This window comes from Ursus maritimus, unplaced genomic scaffold, assembly GCF_017311325.1.
Source record: "Ursus maritimus isolate PB19 unplaced genomic scaffold, ASM1731132v1 scaffold_18, whole genome shotgun sequence".
Lineage (NCBI taxonomy): Eukaryota > Metazoa > Chordata > Mammalia > Carnivora > Ursidae > Ursus > Ursus maritimus.
In genome coordinates this window covers 50,847,045-50,865,414 of record NW_024424230.1, presented here as the reverse complement: position 1 = coordinate 50,865,414, position 18,370 = coordinate 50,847,045, and the positions used below count along the sequence as shown (strand labels likewise).

The window sequence follows — 18,370 nt, the reverse complement described above, 5'->3', positions numbered from 1 at the left end:
TTACAGTTGTGCTTTGTTGAATCTTTCTCTTTTTAAAGGTCACAGGGTGCTCATTATGCCTCTTTCTTCTCCATCTCTTAATTCTATTTGTTTTATTATTTGCAAGAAATTAAAAATAGCTCTTAATCCTCATAAGCCTTCACTTTAAAAATTATAGGTGGGGGTGGAATGGAAAATACACAATTATATAAAACTGTAAAATTTATACTTAAAAACAGTCTGGGTAACTTAGGTAGAACTTGTTATTGGAGAAGGCGGAAATGGCAAGTAAAAGTAATTAACATACCCATCACCAAGGCGTTTGGTCCTGGTGAGAAAATTCCGTTCGTCTAGATCTACTGGAGTGTGGGTCAGGAACAGAGCACACAAAATTCATGCAGAATTCTTGTTCATTTCCCAAGAACTTGGGATTCATTTCTTGACGGACCTTAAACCAAATTCTGGTGTGTGTTTTTTATTTTTTTCCTCCAAGCAGTTGTAAAATGTTTTGTTTTTCTAATGTAGCATGCACTTAAAGCTGTAAGATCCCCATGAGTATTCCCTAATTATGCAGTTGCCGGCCAGTACAGTTTGTCTAAGAACGAAACTGGAGTTTTCGTTAGTTCTGGTAGTGTGTGTGTGTGTGTGTGTGTGCGCGCGCGCGCGCGCGTCTTTGTGTCTTCCTCTCTCTCTCTCCTCCCTCCCCCCTCCCCCCTTCCCCCGCTTCCTCCCTCCGGCCACATCTGTAATCTATTTTCCTAAAAGTCTCTGGCCTATCCCTCCTGTATTTTTTTTTTGTTGTTGTGGGTTTTTTGGATTTTTTTGTTGTTTTTTTTTTAACTGTGGGAGGAGTGGTGGATGGAAGAGGAGAAGGATAGAAAAGGAAGTGTTCTTTCTTGTTCTGGATTTTTAAAAAAAGTGATATTTTGCTTTTGATGAATGTAAAAAAAAAATTTTTTTTAAAGGACTCATTCTGTAGTTCCTTTAATGTAGAGTATTGTGATAAACTCATTTAGGAATTTATGTAATCTCTAACCAAAGGATCATTATTATTTTACATTGCAGAAAAATTCATGGAGCATATCATTACTTATCATGAATTTGCAGAGAACCCTGGGCTTATAGACAATCCTAACCTTGTAATACGGATATATAACCGGTAAATACTCCTGCTTTTGTAATTGTTACATACTCTTGCAGAATTTTTTTCAAAGTACTCTTTTGAACTGTTATACTTTTCTTGCCATAAGATGTGCCATCTGCTGTAAACGAGCTAGTGGGCAGTGATTTTGAAGTGAAAGGGAAGCCTCAGCCTTATTTTTCAGTGAAGCATTGAAATGTTATTCTGTCTTAGACATTCTGCTGCATTTCTGCTCAGAGAAGTTTGGCTTGAAGCAAAGGTCATTCATGTGACAAAAAATTTAGCTGATCATCTCTTCACTGAAAAGAATAAGGAATGTTATGTTGTTTCTACGCCCATCATCTTTTTTCTCTCCGTTCCTCTCTTCCCCATTCTCTGCTCTCTTGCTCTCTCCCTTCTCTGTGTAATGGTTTTGCACAATTTTTATTTCACACAGTTACTATAACTGGGCTTTGGCTGCTCCCATGATCCTTAGCTTGCAAGTATTCCAGAAGAGTCTGCCGAAGGTGAGATGATCCACCATTTCTTTTCCTTTTTAAAAGTATATAGAGCATACAATACTTAGAAACATCCTTATGTGCACATTTCTAAACTGGGTACTATTCAAAGTTTTGTTTAAAATTAATGTTAGAGAAGATCCAAAGAGTTCGGTGTGCCCACTCAAATGATCTCATGCCCAAAATCTAGGAAATTTGCTGGGCTGCCATATCTTTGTCATTTTTATTAGATATTTATACTGGTTTCTGACTGGGTATAAAAGTTGAGAGATTTTATTATTTGTTAGCTAAATACAGAATGAATGAAAAAAATAATTCCTCATTAATATGGAAAGAAGCAGCAAGAAGAGAGTGATGTGGCTACCAGAAGTGTGAGATCAGTGTGATTGGGTCAGATTGTGGCTAATGAGCCTACTCTGTAGAACCTGAAGGTTCTAAATCTATCAGCCTACTTGGTCCTCATAACTCGTAAGAACATGTTTTCCGAGAGTAGAGAGATGAGAGCAGCCCACCTGGCAGCCCCCCCCCCCCATAGCCAGACCACCCAGTCTTCTACCACAGAACCGCCACAAAGCTGCGCCACCACAAAAGAGGACTGCCTGCCTTTCAGAGGTGTTACAGACTAGAGGACTGGGGGAGGCGTGAGAGTGTTGCTCACATTCCGTAGTAAGGCACCGTCCCACAGGCTGACGGTAGAAAGTAGTGGGTCTTTGTGATAGGCAGATGGCTAGACTGACCCACGTTGATTGTTTCCAGGCCACAGTCGAGTCCTGGGTCAAAGATAAGATGCCAAAGAAGTCTGGTCGCTGGTGGTTTTGGCGTAAGAGAGAAAGCATGACCAAACAGGTAACTGACCTGGAGGAGGTAATTTTTTCCCATGGACTGAAAAGAAGTGAATCTTTGATTTATTCAGAAAACCACTTTGCCAAGCACAAGAAAGTCAATTCGGGCTATATGATACTGTCTTAACAATAATAAAGTCCCCACTGTTGAACACGTAGATGTGAAGTACTGTGCTAGATGCTTTATTTTACCTCTCACCTTCACTGCAGCCCGATGGTACAGATGTTTGAGCTCCCACGTCACAGGTAAAGAAACTGGGCCGCAAAGAGGTGAAGTAGCTTGACCACACAGAATTGGGGAGGAATGGAGTGAGGGTTTGGTCATGAGTCCAACTCCAAAGCCTGTGCTCTTTCCGCTTTGTTCACTACGTTACCTTCCAGATGGAAGTAAGAGTGTGGGGAGGAGACAGAGGTGGCAGTGGCATCCGTAACTTCAGTAACTTCTCTTCTGGAGTCCTGGCGTCCCTGGAGCAGACCTAATGAGTGTGGGACAGGTGTATTGTATTCTGTGGCTTGAAATAATGCCCTTTTAAAGTTTTTACTTGTGGCTTTGTAGTGACAGCTTTTTGCACAGCAGAATATGACTTCTGTCTCAGATTTCTATCCTTTGGCTAGAGAAAGTCTGTTTCTTAAGCACTTTTAAGTCGTGGATTCAGAAAAACATTTTGCTCATTTCTGAAGATGGCTGGTGATAAATTTTTACGTGTCAGTTGCTGGGAGGGAAAAATTGCACATTGCCATTATTATCTTGTTTTAGCTGCCAGAGGCCAAGGAGGGGAAATCCGACGTGCCACCAACCAGTGACCTGGCATCGAGCGCAAAGGAGCCAGCCAGTGGCAGGTGGGGCGCCCTGTCCTTCCTCTGGGCTCAGAGCACTTGGGCTATTTAGCCATTGTATTCAAATTGATTTTGACAGTTTTGTTTAATTTTTAGTCAGAAATGTCTTTCTCTTGTGGACAGTCGTGACAGTAAATGGCCTGTTGGTGCCATTCAGTTAGCAGATGGTAACTTCTGCTTTTCTAAAAAAGATAATCAGCTCAGAGGAGTAAATATATCCGTCACTGCTTTTTAAATGTCTTGCTCCCATCCTGGAGCCATGGAATGAGATGCCTGTGAAATGGAGGCCTCTGGGAAGGGGATCTTGAGGAGCCTTAAGGTGTGCTGTCCCTGGTCCCTACCACCTGGCTGGCTCGGTTAGTAGAACGTGCAACTCTTGATCTCAGGGTCATGAGTTCCAGCCCTCCCACCCCACTGTTGGGTATAGAGATCACTGAAAATTAAATAAAATTTTGAAAAAAATTCCAAAATTGGTGTGGGTCCATTTCATTTCTTAGCAGAAGCAGCACCCCTCTCGATATTTGGTTTGACTGCCCCTGAAAGGAGATGCCACCATGCACCCTCTTCTCATTCCTGCTGTTCTTGCCCCAACCAGATTCTTTCCTTCTCCTGCTCCAGATCTTTAATTCAGTAGTTGGTCTCAGCCTGAGCATTCATTTTCTTGCTCTTTGCCCTCTTTTCTTAAAGGGGTTATATCAAATCTTCTTTATTAGTTTTTAAAATCTGTGCAAGCAATTCTGTTTTCTGCAGTTTGCATCTTTTGAAGCATCCATATCTTTTCAGAAAGAGTCAGTCGACCTGGTAGCATTCAGTCATAGCAGAAAATAATCAGTCATGACCAGACTGTAACTGCTGGCTAGTCATGAGACCGAGGGGGAGGGTGGCCTTCTCACCTCATGATAGGAATACTCAGGAAACAGAGGGAACAACTCTTCCCATCCCTAGACTGGATTTAGGATCTCTTCATGATCCTAAATGGAAGAGCTCTTCTCAGTAAAATGTCCTGCTGCTGCTGCCTCTTGAGTAACTGGATTGCTGTTGAATAGGCCGGCTGAGGATGACTCATCGAGTGATGAGGGGTCACAGGAGCTCGAAGAGTCCATCAAAGTGGACCCTGTTCCCACAGAGCCCCCAAGCCATGGCAGCACAACCTCATATAAGAAGTCTCTTCGACTCTCTTCGGACCAGATTGTGAGTCCTATGTGATCTGTGTGGATCCAGTCAGCTCATTTTATTAACTGTTTAATCAGCCATGCTTACGCTTCTGTCCACGCTATCCTAAGCCCTGCACACAGGACAGTGTGTGGTCATATAAACACACACACAGTAGGACAGCGTCTCCCTCCCCTGGGGACCACCTAGGGAACTTGGGATGTGGTTTCTTCCACCACCCCAGACCTCCCACTTCAGTTTCTGAGAATGAGCCAAGGGATCTGTATTTTTAACCTGTTTCCAGATGAATCTTTCCCAGCCAGCCCATCACTGGGCCATAGCTGTCTTTTAGGAGCCACAACAGAGAAACATTTTCTTATTTAGATGCAGTTTCCTCTTTCCTGTTTGTTTCCCACTCCTTTTCCCCTGTGTTCAGTTTGAAACGGTCTTGCTGTGCCCTAGGCAAGTCAGGTATGGGGGAATCAGAAAAATCTCTTAGACTTCCAGAACATGGTTCAGGCGGTGGCTCCCTCAGCTTCTTGTGAGTAAGCTTTGCGTGCAGCGCTGGGCTGGGTGCATGCCAGCGCAACAGAAACCATCCTGCCTTGAGCTGAGGCCCTGAAACACTGGTGGTGATTTTTGTAAATATTCAGACTCTGTTGTAAACTTTTCAGCTGATTTTTTCCCTTTTATCACAGTACTCTTATTTCTGTTTCTTGTACATCTCCCTACACAAACGCACACACACGCACACACTTAGGTATTTTAGAGATTAGGATCCTTTTTCACTTAACATTATATCTTAGCAATCTCTCAATGGCTACATATTATTGGAAACTGACTTTTAATTGTTGCATGTAATTCCATCAAAGTGATATACCATTAATTTTCAAAATTATCCCTCTATGATTTTCTTTATTCTTTTATTTTTCATAAAAGGCAAAACTGAAGCTCCAAGATGGCCCAAATGATGTTGTGTTTAGTATTACAACCCAGTATCAAGGTACCTGCCGCTGTGCAGGAACCATTTACCTGTGGAACTGGAATGACAAGGTCATCATTTCTGATATTGATGGAACGATAACAAAGTAAGCACGAGCCCATGGTGGATGGCAGCGGGCAAGGCGCAGGCCCCCTTGCAGTGGGGGGTGGGATCAAGGGTTGCCTCCTTGGCCAGCATCAGGAAGTTTTTAAAACTCTCTGCACTAAGACTTGCATGCCAAGGTCACACGTGGTCACACGCAGGGTCATTCTGTGGATGGAGAAGATGGGTGGAATCCTACAAATAAACATTGAAGATATTGTTTCGAAAGAGTAGTTATTTGGTCTCCAAGTTCTGGCCTTAAAATTTTTAAAAGTAAGCAGGTGTTGTGATTAGGGAGGGGGGGGAAAAGATGTGTGGTTGTAACTTATCTCTGAAAATGAACATCTGGCTTCTACTTTTAGAAGTTCCTTGGTGGGTGGGTGTGCAGGGGATTGCCTCACTGTCGCACAAGCCATGAGAAAGTTGCCCTTGTAGATTAGATTGTCCCCTGACCCTGCCTCTACCCGATGGTTTTTAGCAGCTGGTATTTAAATGGGGAAACACTTGGCTTTACGTGCTTTGTTCCCGATACTTTTTCCTATTTCTGCCCTCTCAGGTCTGATGCTTTGGGGCAGATTCTTCCACAGCTGGGTAAAGACTGGACTCATCAGGGTATAGCAAAGCTCTACCACTCCATCAACGAGTAGGTGTCCCGTCCCACGCGTCTATGTGCTTGCGTAGCCTCACACGAAGAAAAGCTTCAGGCACCTTTTGTGGAACATGAGCTGTGTGCTGGGTGTTGTGTTATGTGTCTCGGCGTCTCTTCGCTGCTGCCCGGTGCTGAGAGCTGTAGGCGCTGCCCGTGTCTCTAGTTCTAGCTGTCCTGGGGGGGAGAAGGGGGTTTTGCTTTAATTTAACAGGAGAGCCAATTTCCATTTTTGATTTATTGGGTTTTTTTGTTTTTTGGGTTTTTTTTAAATCTGATTTCACTGAGTAGGTAATGCATGCATGGGGGAAACACCCATGTGGTCCTGTTGGGGCAACAGAGAAAACAGTGCTGTGGCCTTTGTGGACCATAATGCATATAAGTTAAATTGATTGAAACTCAGTGTCTTAAGCATTAGTTGAGAATGGCATAATAGGAAAATTGTATGCCTTTTACCCAGGTGTGGTTTTGCTCCTTGTCTTACAGAATGATTTGCATTCTACAAATTGTCTTTATAAATTAGTTCCTTTGCATCTTTCCTTTATGGCAGATAATTTAAAGATAGTCCAAGATTTTTGTTCTGTAATCTGACTTTCATGGACTAGATGCTGAAGATATATCAGTACTTAAAAATTTAACAAATGCCTGGTTGCATATACCTCCGTTTTTTTCCCCATGGTGTTTTCCATGGAAAATTTGGGATCCTTATAATCGTAACTGCTTTCCTTATTAAATTCAAGAATTTGATTTTCGCAGTAAATGAAAGGAACTGTATTTGAATCTTCTAAAAGAATAGTGCTGCTTTGGGGCGCCTGGGTGGTGCAGTCGGTGAAGCATCCACCTTCGGCTCAGGTCACGATCCCAGGGTCCTGGGATGGAGCCCTGTGTCAGGCTCCCTGCTCAGCGGGGCGTCTGCTTCTCCCTCTCTCCGCCTGCTCGTGTGCACGTGCATGCTCACTTCTTCCCTCCCTCTCCCTCCCTCCCAAATTGATTAAAAATCTTTAAAAAATGAAATGTCAAAAAAAGAGTAGTGTTTAAAAAAAAAAAAACAACTTTGACCAAAGAATGCTTCTAAACAGGACATGCTCTCTTTCAGGAACGGCTACAAGTTTCTGTACTGCTCTGCTCGTGCCATCGGCATGGCTGACATGACCCGTGGCTACCTGCACTGGGTCAATGACAAGGGCACGATCTTGCCTCGGGGCCCTCTGATGTTGTCCCCCAGCAGCTTGTTCTCTGCCTTCCACAGGTAGCTCTCCTGTGTGCACGCACATGCGTGCCCACGCACATGAATGGTGGGGAGGGGGAAGTCAGACTCATTGTAAGGGTTTGTATCTGATTCCGAGCTTCTGCATCTCTTGGTTCTTGGGCTCCCCCAGAGCCTTTAACTCTGAGCTCACCCAGTTTATGTCCGACACCGTCCAAAAAAGTCAAGCTGTCAGGTTTTCTCCTTCCCTAAACTGCCTCACTCAGAATCGTAGTCTTTCTTGACTGGCACAGAAGAGAGAGAGATACCAGTTAAAAGGCTTTCAGAAATGATTGTAAGCACTGAAGTCTTTCAGGACCACACACCAGGGAAAACTACCATTTCGAATTTGGTCATTGACTTTGTTTTTTTGTTTTGGCCTAGGGAAGTGATAGAAAAGAAGCCAGAGAAGTTTAAAATTGAATGTCTAAATGATATCAAGAATCTGTTTGCCCCATCTAAGCAGCCCTTCTATGCTGCCTTTGGAAACCGTCCAAATGTAAGTGTCTCTTCTGGGCTACACATTTCTGATGTGGGTAAAGTTCAGAGGAGTATATTTTTTAGGGTACAGCCACATCATGATTCTCAAACCGGTTGTATAAGCAAAATAAATGTTCTGCTCAGTGGGTTTTCATTTTCTCTGCTCCAAATTTCTGCAGTTGGGGAGGTCCTGTAGGTGGACATCTGCCCTAGGGTTTTGGTGTATGAGAAAGGGCACTTCGTCTTTGTTTCTGTGGCTTTGCTTCCATCTCCTCGGGTAGTTATGACTCATGTTCTAAGTGGTTCTAAGCCGTGCCCTCGGATCCACCCCAGAGAGCGCTCAGCCTTCCCTAATGCTTCCCAGCCTCTCCGCAAGATGGGGCCTCTGGTTCCAGGCTGCATAGGGTGTTGCTCTCCGGCCTCTGGCAGGCAGCGTGGCCCCGACTGCTCCCGGGCCCCTGGCTCTGCTTGGCGCCCCGTGTCCTGACTCTCTAGCGCCCTTGGGTTTGGCTCCCCACTCGGTTCGGGCTTGTCTGGAGCTCAGCTTCGGGGCAGAGCACACTGCACCAGTTCCACGTGTTGCCGTCCACCGTCGCCTGCTTGTGCCATTCTTCTGGCTCGTGAGGAGCCAGGGAAGCATCTCTCAATTTCTTCTCTTGTAATCACCCTATTTAATGTTTTCTTGTCCAGGATGTCTATGCTTACACACAAGTAGGAGTTCCAGACTGCAGAATCTTCACCGTGAACCCCAAGGGTGAATTAATACAAGAAAGGACCAAAGGAAACAAGTCCTCGTAAGTGTGTTCCTGTCTCAGCCCACCGCCCGCAGCCAGGGGTGATGCTGGGGACAGAGTCTGAGGAGCAGGCCCCACTTGAAATAGCAGGACTGTATCTGCCTTTTGGAGGCTTTCCTCTTTGCCTGGCTGTTTACTTCTCTGTAATAGCATCTGTATAGGATCGCTGACGATCCTAGACTCTGAAGAGGAGGGCTGTGCCCCGGGACGGGATGGACGCCTTGCTCTGAGGCCTCTCAGTAACCAGCTTCACAGCATACAGTCCTGGGCTCTGATGTCACTTCAGAGTGACAGTTTGTGCTTTTCTTCCCCACCTCCTTCTCCTAGGTATCACAGACTGAGCGAGCTCGTGGAGCATGTGTTCCCGCTTCTCAACAAGGAACAGAATTCCGCCTTTCCCTGCCCTGAGTTCAGCTCCTTCTGCTACTGGCGAGACCCGATCCCCAAAGTGGACCTGGATGACCTGGCGTGAAGCGGCACCTCCCGGGGAGATCCTCAGTCACTCGCCTCACAGCAAGGGAAGGTGACCCGCACTTCTGCTGGACAGAGGACACTGGGCTACCCTCCAAGCCACAGGTGCAGGACGAGACCCGTGTTGACAGCTGGGCACCAGCAGGCACCGGGAGAGCTCCTGGAGCTGGAACCGTTGTCCTCCTTCCCCTTCCCAGGCCTGGCAGGGTTGCTGCTCAGAGCCCTGGGCAGGCCGGCAGGCAAGGAGCTCCGAACTGTGGTTTGGAGGCCTGGGCTCGTATCACTGGTCGTCCTCATACACGCGCTGTGTCAAGTGTGTGCTGGTGCTCCTTTAATTGAATAATTTAAAAGCAAGACGAGACGCTACATAAGAGGGGACCAAAACATGTATAAAGTAAAGTGTTATAATTTCCACTGGGCAGTTGAGAGTGTTTCTCTCTAAAACCAGGGCTTTTTTAGGGGATCAGGGTCCAGTGAGCTGCTACAGGTCCGGTTAGCAGCGTGGGTTCAAACCATCTGTGCACGTTTCTTCCGTGGGCTCTTCCTTCCCTGCCACCTGAAACAGGACATCTGCTTGGTGGGCTGCTCCAGGCAGGAGCCTGGGCCACTGACCCCAGCTCCACAGACGTGGGCTTCTGGGGAAGAAAAGCTCCCTAGATATCACCTTCTCAACTGTGACTAGCCCCGTCAGTATTGTCTTGGACCTGGTCAGGACAGACAGGTCTTGCTGGATGTGCTTGGTGCCTGTAAGAAGAGTACTTACGAACAGAAGTGGATTGGACAGCAAGCAACAGCTCTGTTTTCAGGGAGGCCTTAGAAATGCAGATATGCACTTGTGTCGGGTCCTGGAAGAGTCCTTTTCTCTGTCCCTCTGCCTGTAGCTCAGTCTCCCAGCCTGGTTGTAGTGAGTCAGGGTGGTCCGAGCAGACAGCCCCAGGAGAGGGTCTGCCCCATAAGCCCCTCCAGAGCTGAGAGCCTGGGTGTTGACAGTCACCCCAGTGTTAGAATCCAGAGGACTGTCGGAGAGGAGGCTTCCACGTGCACAAAGGCCTCGGCTGGGAGGGAAGCCGTCAGCCAGGTCCCGGAGCAGAGACCAGGAGCTGCAGATGCAGACGCCCGCTGTGGGAGGTTTCCGTGCCCACCTCCGCTTGCCTGGGACTTGGCTGCGGTGCTCTCCTCGCTCTTCTCTTTTTAGTTTGCGCCACCCAAGTAATACTGAGCTAAGATGGAGAAATGGGGGGGTGGTTTTTCTAGATTGGGGAGTTGGAAGTCCCTTTAGTTCGGCCATTTCTCTTTGTGCTGTGGATGCGCAGACCGTGGTAAAGCCCCCGAAGGCAGCTCTCGGTGGCAGGACTCGGAGGCCCGTGCTCCCAGAGGATGACTGACACGTGCTTCTTCCAGTGCAAACCTCCCCCTTCAGTAGTGCAGGGACTAATCGTCTAAAGAGTTTATTTACGTACAGTAGGTTAGGCAAACTAGGTTATGTTTTTAGGAAATTTTGCCCAGTTAGTGACTTAAAATCCTGGCAGAGCAGCGGGGCAGCTGGTGGCCTCTGAGACACCGTCAGTGTCCTTTCCACATTTGTTTTACAGTAAGAACATGAGCTTTCTGCACTGAACCTGAGCTTACTAGGGCTTCTCTGCACACGTGCGGTACAGGAAATCTTCTCGACCTTCTGTAGTCCTCTCTAGGTGGTCTTTAAAGAGTTTTTTGATTAGACATTTCCTTTTCCTTGATAAGCTCTTCTCTGTGGACACACGGGCCTTTGTGGAGGTCGGACCCAGGAGCCTGGGTCTCCCAGCCCTGTGCAGAGGGCGGCTGGCCTCTCTGTCCCCGTGTCCGTAAGCACTAGACTGTCGTTTTTTGTTGCTGCAGATTGATCCAGTGGGTACATTCGCTAAATAACGTGAATCTTTTTCCTTATTTAAAGGAGTCCCTCTTGCTGAAAGTAGATGATTACTATCACTATAGTGTTAAGAAAGTATTAAGTTTGTGCTGAAACCCATTGCCATTTAGTACAAATGACATTTGTTCTTTCTGTGAAAGAGAGTTACCCTCGAGTGTGTTTGTACACAGACCCTTCCAATGGTGAGTTCACAAGGAAGCGTTAGCCCCGTGCTGCTTTCCGTGATGGGCGGGATCACGGGGTGATTGCAAGCAGATTGGGCTTTTTGAAGTCATTCTCTTGGTTATTCCACTGGTGAAATGGCCTTGGCCCCTTTCCCTCTCTCTGATTCAACCTGACGTGAATATTTGCCTTGCTGCCCACGTGCTGAACCTTGTCTGGCTGTGGTGTTGACATCTGCGTCTCTGGCAGGCGGGCGGAAGGGCCCGTGTGGGCCCGGAGCATGCACACTTAGCCCCTGTGTGTGAGGACTGTGTTTGCTGTGCTTAAAACCATCTGCATAGTTTTCAACTGGAAAAAGAAAAAACTTACTAGTGCGATGTCCTAAAACGAAAGCTGCTAATGGTCACAGGGAGAACAGCTGAGGAACGACAGCTAGCTAACTGACCGGAAAGTGCCTGTGCCCCGGAGCGGGCACGTGGCCCTTCGGGACTGCGTTCTTGCAGGTGCAGGCAAGACCTTTAAGGACAGGTAGAAAGTAAATGCTCGAAAACAAACTCTTCCAGGGAATTCTAGCATCTTTTTATGTATCCTGTTGACTCTGGGAAGCCTTGTTTTCCTGTTTTAGAACATGCTGTGTTTAATGAAACCGGTTAAAAATTGAGTTTTTGTTAAAGTGCTCTTTCCAGGTGAAAACTACTTTTTTGGTTTGTTTTGAAGGTAAGAAGGGGGGGAGCTTCATTGTTTTAATTTAATAATTACATTTAGTCTGTGATGAAGTATTTGGTTATTAGCAATGCCACTAATAAGTTTTAAGTTGTCAGAAATTAATTGTAAACATCAGTACAGTCCGCTCAGTCATGGCAAAGACAGTTATCCTGAGATAAATGGCTCCTATTTTGGTGCAGTGTTTGATGTTCAAAACAAGATGTTACAACAATAAACAAACGTAAACTGAACGCATTTGACTCCTTCCTTCAGAGGACATTTAAACCATATTCTCTGTATTCTTGCCAGAAAACGATAATTTCCATAAATTAGCATTTTGATCTTTGCTGACACTTAAATTCATCTACGGAAAGGACTTCTTTTTGGTGCTTATTTTTATAAAACCTGACTCCAAAAGTGAGGCTACACCCACAGGAACCAACCTCTTGCTTTGTGGGTTTCTGCCAGAGAATGATTCATTCATACGTATGTAGTTCGTGGTGTGTTCTCGCTGGCATCCTCTAGGCTGGGACCGCCCGCCCCGAGCCCTCAGCCCGTCAGGGGTCCCTCGAGAGGCCTGCTCAGAGCCTTTGCCACCCCACCTTTCATTAAACCTAACTCCCTCCAGGTGAGTACCGCTCAGCATTCTGATGTTTTCATCAGCCTAGGAGAGTCAGAGTGATCTTGAGTCAAAAACCACACCCCGCAAACTATGTAAATGAGTATCTTATCCCCTCAGATTCCGGCCTCTACCAGATACAGCACGTGCTGGACTTGAATCCCAGAGCCCTCCTTGAGAGCCTACCTACCTTCAAGTACGGGAAAGCTTGTCATGTCCTGCTGCTTCGCCTTGACATGAGCACAGGGTGAGGGGACCAGGGGTCTTTGGGGGGTACATAGGGAATAGAAAGGATGCACTCAGAGGGAAGTTGACTAAAGGAGCCGGCTTCCAGTGCTTGGCCGTGGAGCAGCAAGGGCTTACCCCTGCAGCTCAGAAGAGCGGAGCCTGCCTTTTTCCTGCCCTTGATAGGACAGTGTAGGGGAAGAAGGAAACGTGTTCAGAAAGTCGGTGCGGATGTATGTGGAGGCATGTTGCAGATCTGCATGTGTGGATTGGGTCTGTCCCTCTGATCATGAACACTCCTTTCAAACCAGTTGTGAGAAACCACAGGAAAGAGGATAGGGCCAAGAAAGCTTGATTAATGCGCTACCATGGAAATAATTGCAAATGCGGAATGCATTTATTTGCATTCTTTAGTGCTGGTATTGTTTTGTTGTTCATCATTAGTAAATGAGGCCGTTTGCTAATGTTACATGTGGGGGAGAAAAACTGTCCCAGTCCTGTCTGTGCATAAGTACCCTGACATTTTTCTCAGCAGCAGTGTCTTTGAGAAATCGTGTCCTGGAACCTAATTAAATGGTGGGCATGGTCCTTCCGCCTGACTTGCCAGGCACATAGCTTAAGGCCTGTTCAGCCCTAGAAGGGGCTGCCCCAGAGATCCTGGAGGCCTGAGTTCAGCTTGCCTTGCGTTTGTCTCCGTACAGAAGGATGGCCTTTCCCTTTTGAAAAACTCCATCTTCTGAAGGAACCCTGATCTAGCTTTCATTCTATTTTATCTTGAAGTAAACTCAGGAGCTCCTGTAATTAGACTTAGTTTACCTTGCCGATCTTGGATACACAGAGCTGAAATTGACCTTTTTCACTAAACAAGGGTGCATTGAGAGAGAAGGACCAGGCTTTACTTGGTGCTCTAGAGAACCATCCATGGAGTAGAAAGAACAGTCACTGTCTCCCTTCTGTCTGGGCCCTGCCTTTCCGGCTGTTGAGCATTTATCCCCTTTGGTGCTAAGGTCTTTACAGGGGGTGTGAGGGAGAGAGGGTGATAGTAGGTACGTGTGCCAACTGGGTTTTCCTGAAAATGCTCCACTGCACTTGGGTTTTTTCCATGAGTCATTCCTAGGACAGTGAGACTGACAGCCAAATTTAGCCAATTCCCCAGCTGTAGAAACAGGGTAAGAGAATGCCCCCCCCCCCACCACCAACTCCTGGACAGAGAAATCCAGATTTTAAAGTCCTGAAACCACAAACTTGCAGTTCTTGGTCACTTCTCCCCACAAGGGGCAGGGGAATGAGGAAGAAGGCTCCTGTCTGAAGTGTCCGGCGGCGGCTCTGTTATCTCATTTACAAGCAGTCCTGGAAACTGATGGCATTTTTTATAGCATAAGAGTACCAGTGGCTTGATTTCAGGCCCAGGAAACTTCTCTGATCTGCATCTTTCCCTGGGGCTCTAAGGGACTTGCCTCCCCATGGGCACTTGATTGGCCAACAGATTTTACCAACCCGATGAGGAGGGTCCCCCTGAAGCTAAGGGTGTGTCCTAGAGGTTTCTTTGTGTCCAGGAGGTTTCTTTGTGTCCTGGAGGTTTCTGTGGCTGCTGATAAAGGAGCAACGTGCCTGGGCTTCCCTGGAACAGAATGTGCTCTCCATGGGAAGATTCCTGCTTTTCTCCGATGATCTCAGGTTTCAGTGTGTGATCAGTTTTATGTTGGGCCTGTTGTTGCCTGGGAACCCTAAAGTCCTTAAAGCTGCATCTGCTGTGAGCTGTGCAGCGAGCAATCTCATTAGCTCAGGCAGCTGCTGATTAGATGTGAATTTTAAGCATTCCCTGGAGGAGCCCCTCTTTAGCTGCGGGGATCACGGTGGGGGGGGGGCGGCTTGACCTCCAAGCACATCTGGTTTTTTACAAGCAAAAAAAAAAACCCCAAGTGTATATATAGCTTGCATAGGGAGGGTTAACGGTTACACATCGTTGAGATTGATTTATTCGAGCTTACTTTCTACAGCCATTTAAAAAAAAAGTCCATTACCTTTGTGCAGTTTGCTTTTTAGCAACACCTCTCAATCCATAAGGCACCAGACTTCAGTAACGTGAAGTGGTTTTACATCTTTATTGACACTCCCTGTCTTTGCACTTCACGTGTACATGTCATTCAAGGAGCCCCCCCCAGGTTGCACAGTCTCCTGTGCCCACCTGGGCCAGGGCCCAGAGTGCCAGGCGAAGCCAGCCCGGGCCAGCCCGCACCGCGGCCCCCAGGTCCTGTGGTGGCACGTGCCACTTCACTTCAGTGTTTAAACTTCTCTCCTGCAGGCGCAGTGAATAAAGACTGTGGCCACCGGGTCCGCCTAGCCAGTCCGCTTCCCCTCCACCCTGTAGCCCAGCAGCTCTCCCTCCTCCGTCAGCAGGACGCAGTCCCAGGGCCGGACTGGGTGGCCGGTCGCGCTCTGCAGTTGGCACCCAATCAGCCCCGAGAGCAGAGCTCCTGCCGATGCGGCACCAGAGCTGGGGGCCACGGGGGAGGAAGGACCCCGCTCCTCAGGTAGCCAGGCGGAATGACAGGCCGGGGAACCCTCAGGTGTGCGGCCTCAGCAGCCTCATCAGGCCTAGATCTTGGGGGAGGTGTTGGGATGTCTGCAGGAAACTAGACCAGTGCTCCAGTTACATACATCAGAAACTGCATAGATGAATACTTCCCGGGTCTTATGACTGTCTCTCTCCAGCACCCTAGAGGTGAGAAAGGAAAGGATATAAGAAAACCCCACTAAACGTGGAGTACATTTCGTCAAAATCCGTGTGGGCCAACCGGCCCCCGGTCACCACGATGTTGACACCATCTCCTGCCTTCAAGTGCACGATGAGGTGGAACGCCCCTGGACCCCCACAAGTGTGCAGAGCCCCTTGGGGCCGGTGGTATTCCAGGAACTCTCTCTTGTAGCCGGCCGTATGCAGCTGGGCCACGCTGGCATTGGAGACCGACAGGACAGCTTCCACGTACGCGTCCCTCTCAGGAGTGAGGGTGGCTGTGATCAGGTAGCGCCCATCATACGGAGCCGTGAAGATGCCTGGGAGGGGGAAGGCAGACACTCGTGTCATGGAACACCATCACAGCACCTTCGGGACAGGTTTGCGAGACTAACCATCTTGTTTGTCCCGGAGACGAACTGGGAGAGTTGGTCACCCGACCCGCAGAGGGGAGGTAGCCCCTTTCTATACTTGTACCTGCCCTACACCCACCCAGCGGCACACCCCCTTAGCCAGCACTGCTGTCTGCGACAAACCCAGTCCTCACGGTGAGACCCTCTGTCTTCTGAAGAAGACAAATAGTGCAAAAGCCCCAGCATGTGGTACGATGACTGTAACTCACCTCCACCCAGAGCAGCCCCCGGAGGAACTTGCCCCTTTCAGTCGTGCCGTGTGCATGGGGCGAACGAACTATCCAGCCTTGTTGGAAGAGAGCTCTGTGCCTCTAACGTTCCCAGCAGCAGGGTATACCAGCCTTTGCCGTGCTGTGCGTGCAGCACAGGCGTGAAGACGCAAGGCCGAGGCCCAGCCTGGCGCCTGCTCCCACCTTCCCTAAGGTTTAGTGGGCGGCAGCAGCTGCCCAGATTCTGGTTGCCATTTGGGAGTTTTCTCCAGCATGGAAAGCACCCCAAGACCCACTTAGAATAAGCCTCACAACTTGTGTCTAGGCACAAAATCTATGAAATGTTTGAGTTGCTCCCGGAGGAGATGGAACAAAAAGAACCCACAAAGCTTGTGGGAGAGACCACAGCCAGCCCTCATGTGGAAGAGCCAGGCTCCTTGGCTTGCACCAGTATACAGGTGGCATCCATCGAGCCAATGCCTCCCAGGTTCTGGGCCTGGGGAAGCAGGGGAAGCGGTGCTCGGAGGTAAGGAGAGGGCACGGGGAAGAGGAGATGGATTTGTAGATGTACCATTCGCAAAGCGGCAACTGGCCCCAAAGCCAGAAGAGTCGGAGCCCACACCAAACGCAGGAGCAGCCGCTTTCCATGGGTGTGGGGAGGGGGCTAGACGTGGACCCTGACCACAGGCCAAGAGTGACAGAATGGAGGGCTCAGGACCTGAAAGGAATCTCAGGGGCTGGGTCTTCATCTGCCCTGAAAAATAGAAAATGCCAGGCCATCCTGCCCTCTTCCCCAGCGTGTAATGGTGAGTAATCTGAAGCTCCATGGTCTTCCTGGGGGCACCTGGACCCATGGCCTCTTCCCCCCGCTTAGAGACTGCCTGTGCGGAGTCCACACAGAGGGTCCCCCAGGATTTCCTTTACCGAGGATCTGCTCAATGAGAGAATACAGTTCTGGGCTGGGTGTCCCGGCATAGGCCAGAAATGACAGCCACCATCCCTGCTCGCAAAGGCCACCTGACCTGTCGGTGGAAAAGCTGTCCCCATCACTAAGGCAGCATGGACTGAGGGCCCCAGGAGGAGGCTGTACTTGAGTGGAAAGTAAAGGTCTCTGAAAGCAAAGCCACTTCTCGTACCCGACCTGCCTCTGCGCCTCAGGAGCAGGTCAAAAATGCAGAGTCCCAGGGTGTCTGGGTGGCTCAGTTGGTTAAGCGTCGGCCTTTGGCTCAGGTCCCTAACTCAGGGTCCTGGGGATCCCAGGGATCCCCTGCTCTTGGGGGAGCCTGCTTCTCCCTCTCCCTCTGCCCCTCCCCTCATGCTTGCTCACGCTCTCAAGTAAATCTTCAAAACAAAACAAAAACAGCAGCAGAGTCCTGAGCTTGACTTCAACTGGCCCGGAGGACACCAAGTCCCATTTTTCCAAGTTCTGCAGGTAGTTTCCATGCTCACGAAAACTTAGGAACCGCTGTGGGGTTTGTTAGATGGCGGCCATGCGGGGCAGGCATGAGGGTGAGGGCTCAAAACTCAGAAGGAACCCCGTTTCATCTGCCTCGTAACCTCCCTGAGCCCCCCCCTGCATCACACCCACGTAGCTCCTCGGGGAGCACCCCGTGTGGGCACCTCAGCACGCTGGCGCTTGAGGGGCTCAGCGACTCACTTCGCGGGGGGCTCTGGGCTACTGGGAAAGGCCGCCCTGGGCTCGGCAGGGAGGGGGTGCCCCGACTCGCCTTCCCTTCATATAGGACACAGGATGCCCATGACCGGGCTTTCAGGAAGGCTCGGACCCCAGTCCCTGGGAGCAAAGACGGCCAGAAGCCAGGGCGCAGGTGCGGAGGAACCGGAGGTGCCCTCGGTCCTCGCTATCCGCAGAAGCCCCGGCAGAGCCCAGGCCGCCAGGCGGGGTCCGGCCCCTTCGGGACGGAACGCTGTCCCCGTTCTTGGCTCTGTTCACGAGCTACAAGCGTCTGCGGGAGACGGCCGGGGCTGGCCTCCCATCGGCCGTCTGAGGACGAGACAGAGAGAGGCGGCCTCGGGCCTGGGCGCGGCGCGGCGGGCCGAGCTCGGGGACCCCCACAGACGAGTGCAACGACGATTCCCACGGCAAGTGCCGAGGGCTGGTGTGCTCCTCTCGTGACGAGAAAATGTCACCGCACACCCCCCCCCCTGCAGCCCGTGAGCTGGAAGCTGCTGCTGAAAGCCCCACAATGCCCGGGGGGGGGGGGGAG

At 49.2% G+C, this 18,370-nt stretch overlaps 2 protein-coding genes across 4 annotated transcripts in view; one reads left to right on the top strand and one right to left on the bottom strand.

The window, feature by feature from the left end:
- LPIN2 (lipin 2) overlaps nt 1–12,193 on the top strand; it is an 83,290-nt gene extending 71,097 nt beyond the window's left edge. For all 3 annotated transcript variants that reach the window (XM_040632690.1, XM_008690349.2, XM_008690344.2), the window contains exons 10-20: nt 1,045–1,138; nt 1,557–1,626; nt 2,374–2,463; nt 3,217–3,299; nt 4,343–4,487; nt 5,388–5,536; nt 6,089–6,175; nt 7,275–7,427; nt 7,809–7,923; nt 8,595–8,698; nt 9,026–12,193. In XM_040632690.1, coding sequence (XP_040488624.1) covers nt 1,045–1,138; nt 1,557–1,626; nt 2,374–2,463; nt 3,217–3,299; nt 4,343–4,487; nt 5,388–5,536; nt 6,089–6,175; nt 7,275–7,427; nt 7,809–7,923; nt 8,595–8,698; nt 9,026–9,170 — 1,235 coding nt within the window. In that variant the 3' untranslated portion in view covers nt 9,171–12,193. The remainder of the gene's footprint in view (nt 1–1,044; nt 1,139–1,556; nt 1,627–2,373; nt 2,464–3,216; nt 3,300–4,342; nt 4,488–5,387; nt 5,537–6,088; nt 6,176–7,274; nt 7,428–7,808; nt 7,924–8,594; nt 8,699–9,025) is intronic.
- Nucleotides 12,194–14,877: 2,684 nt separating this feature from the next.
- Nucleotides 14,878–18,370, bottom strand: part of EMILIN2 (elastin microfibril interfacer 2) — a 53,461-nt gene continuing 49,968 nt past the window's right edge. Inside the window, exon 8 of the mRNA XM_040632689.1 lies at nt 14,878–15,843. Coding sequence (XP_040488623.1) covers nt 15,506–15,843 — 338 coding nt within the window. The 3' untranslated portion in view covers nt 14,878–15,505. The remainder of the gene's footprint in view (nt 15,844–18,370) is intronic.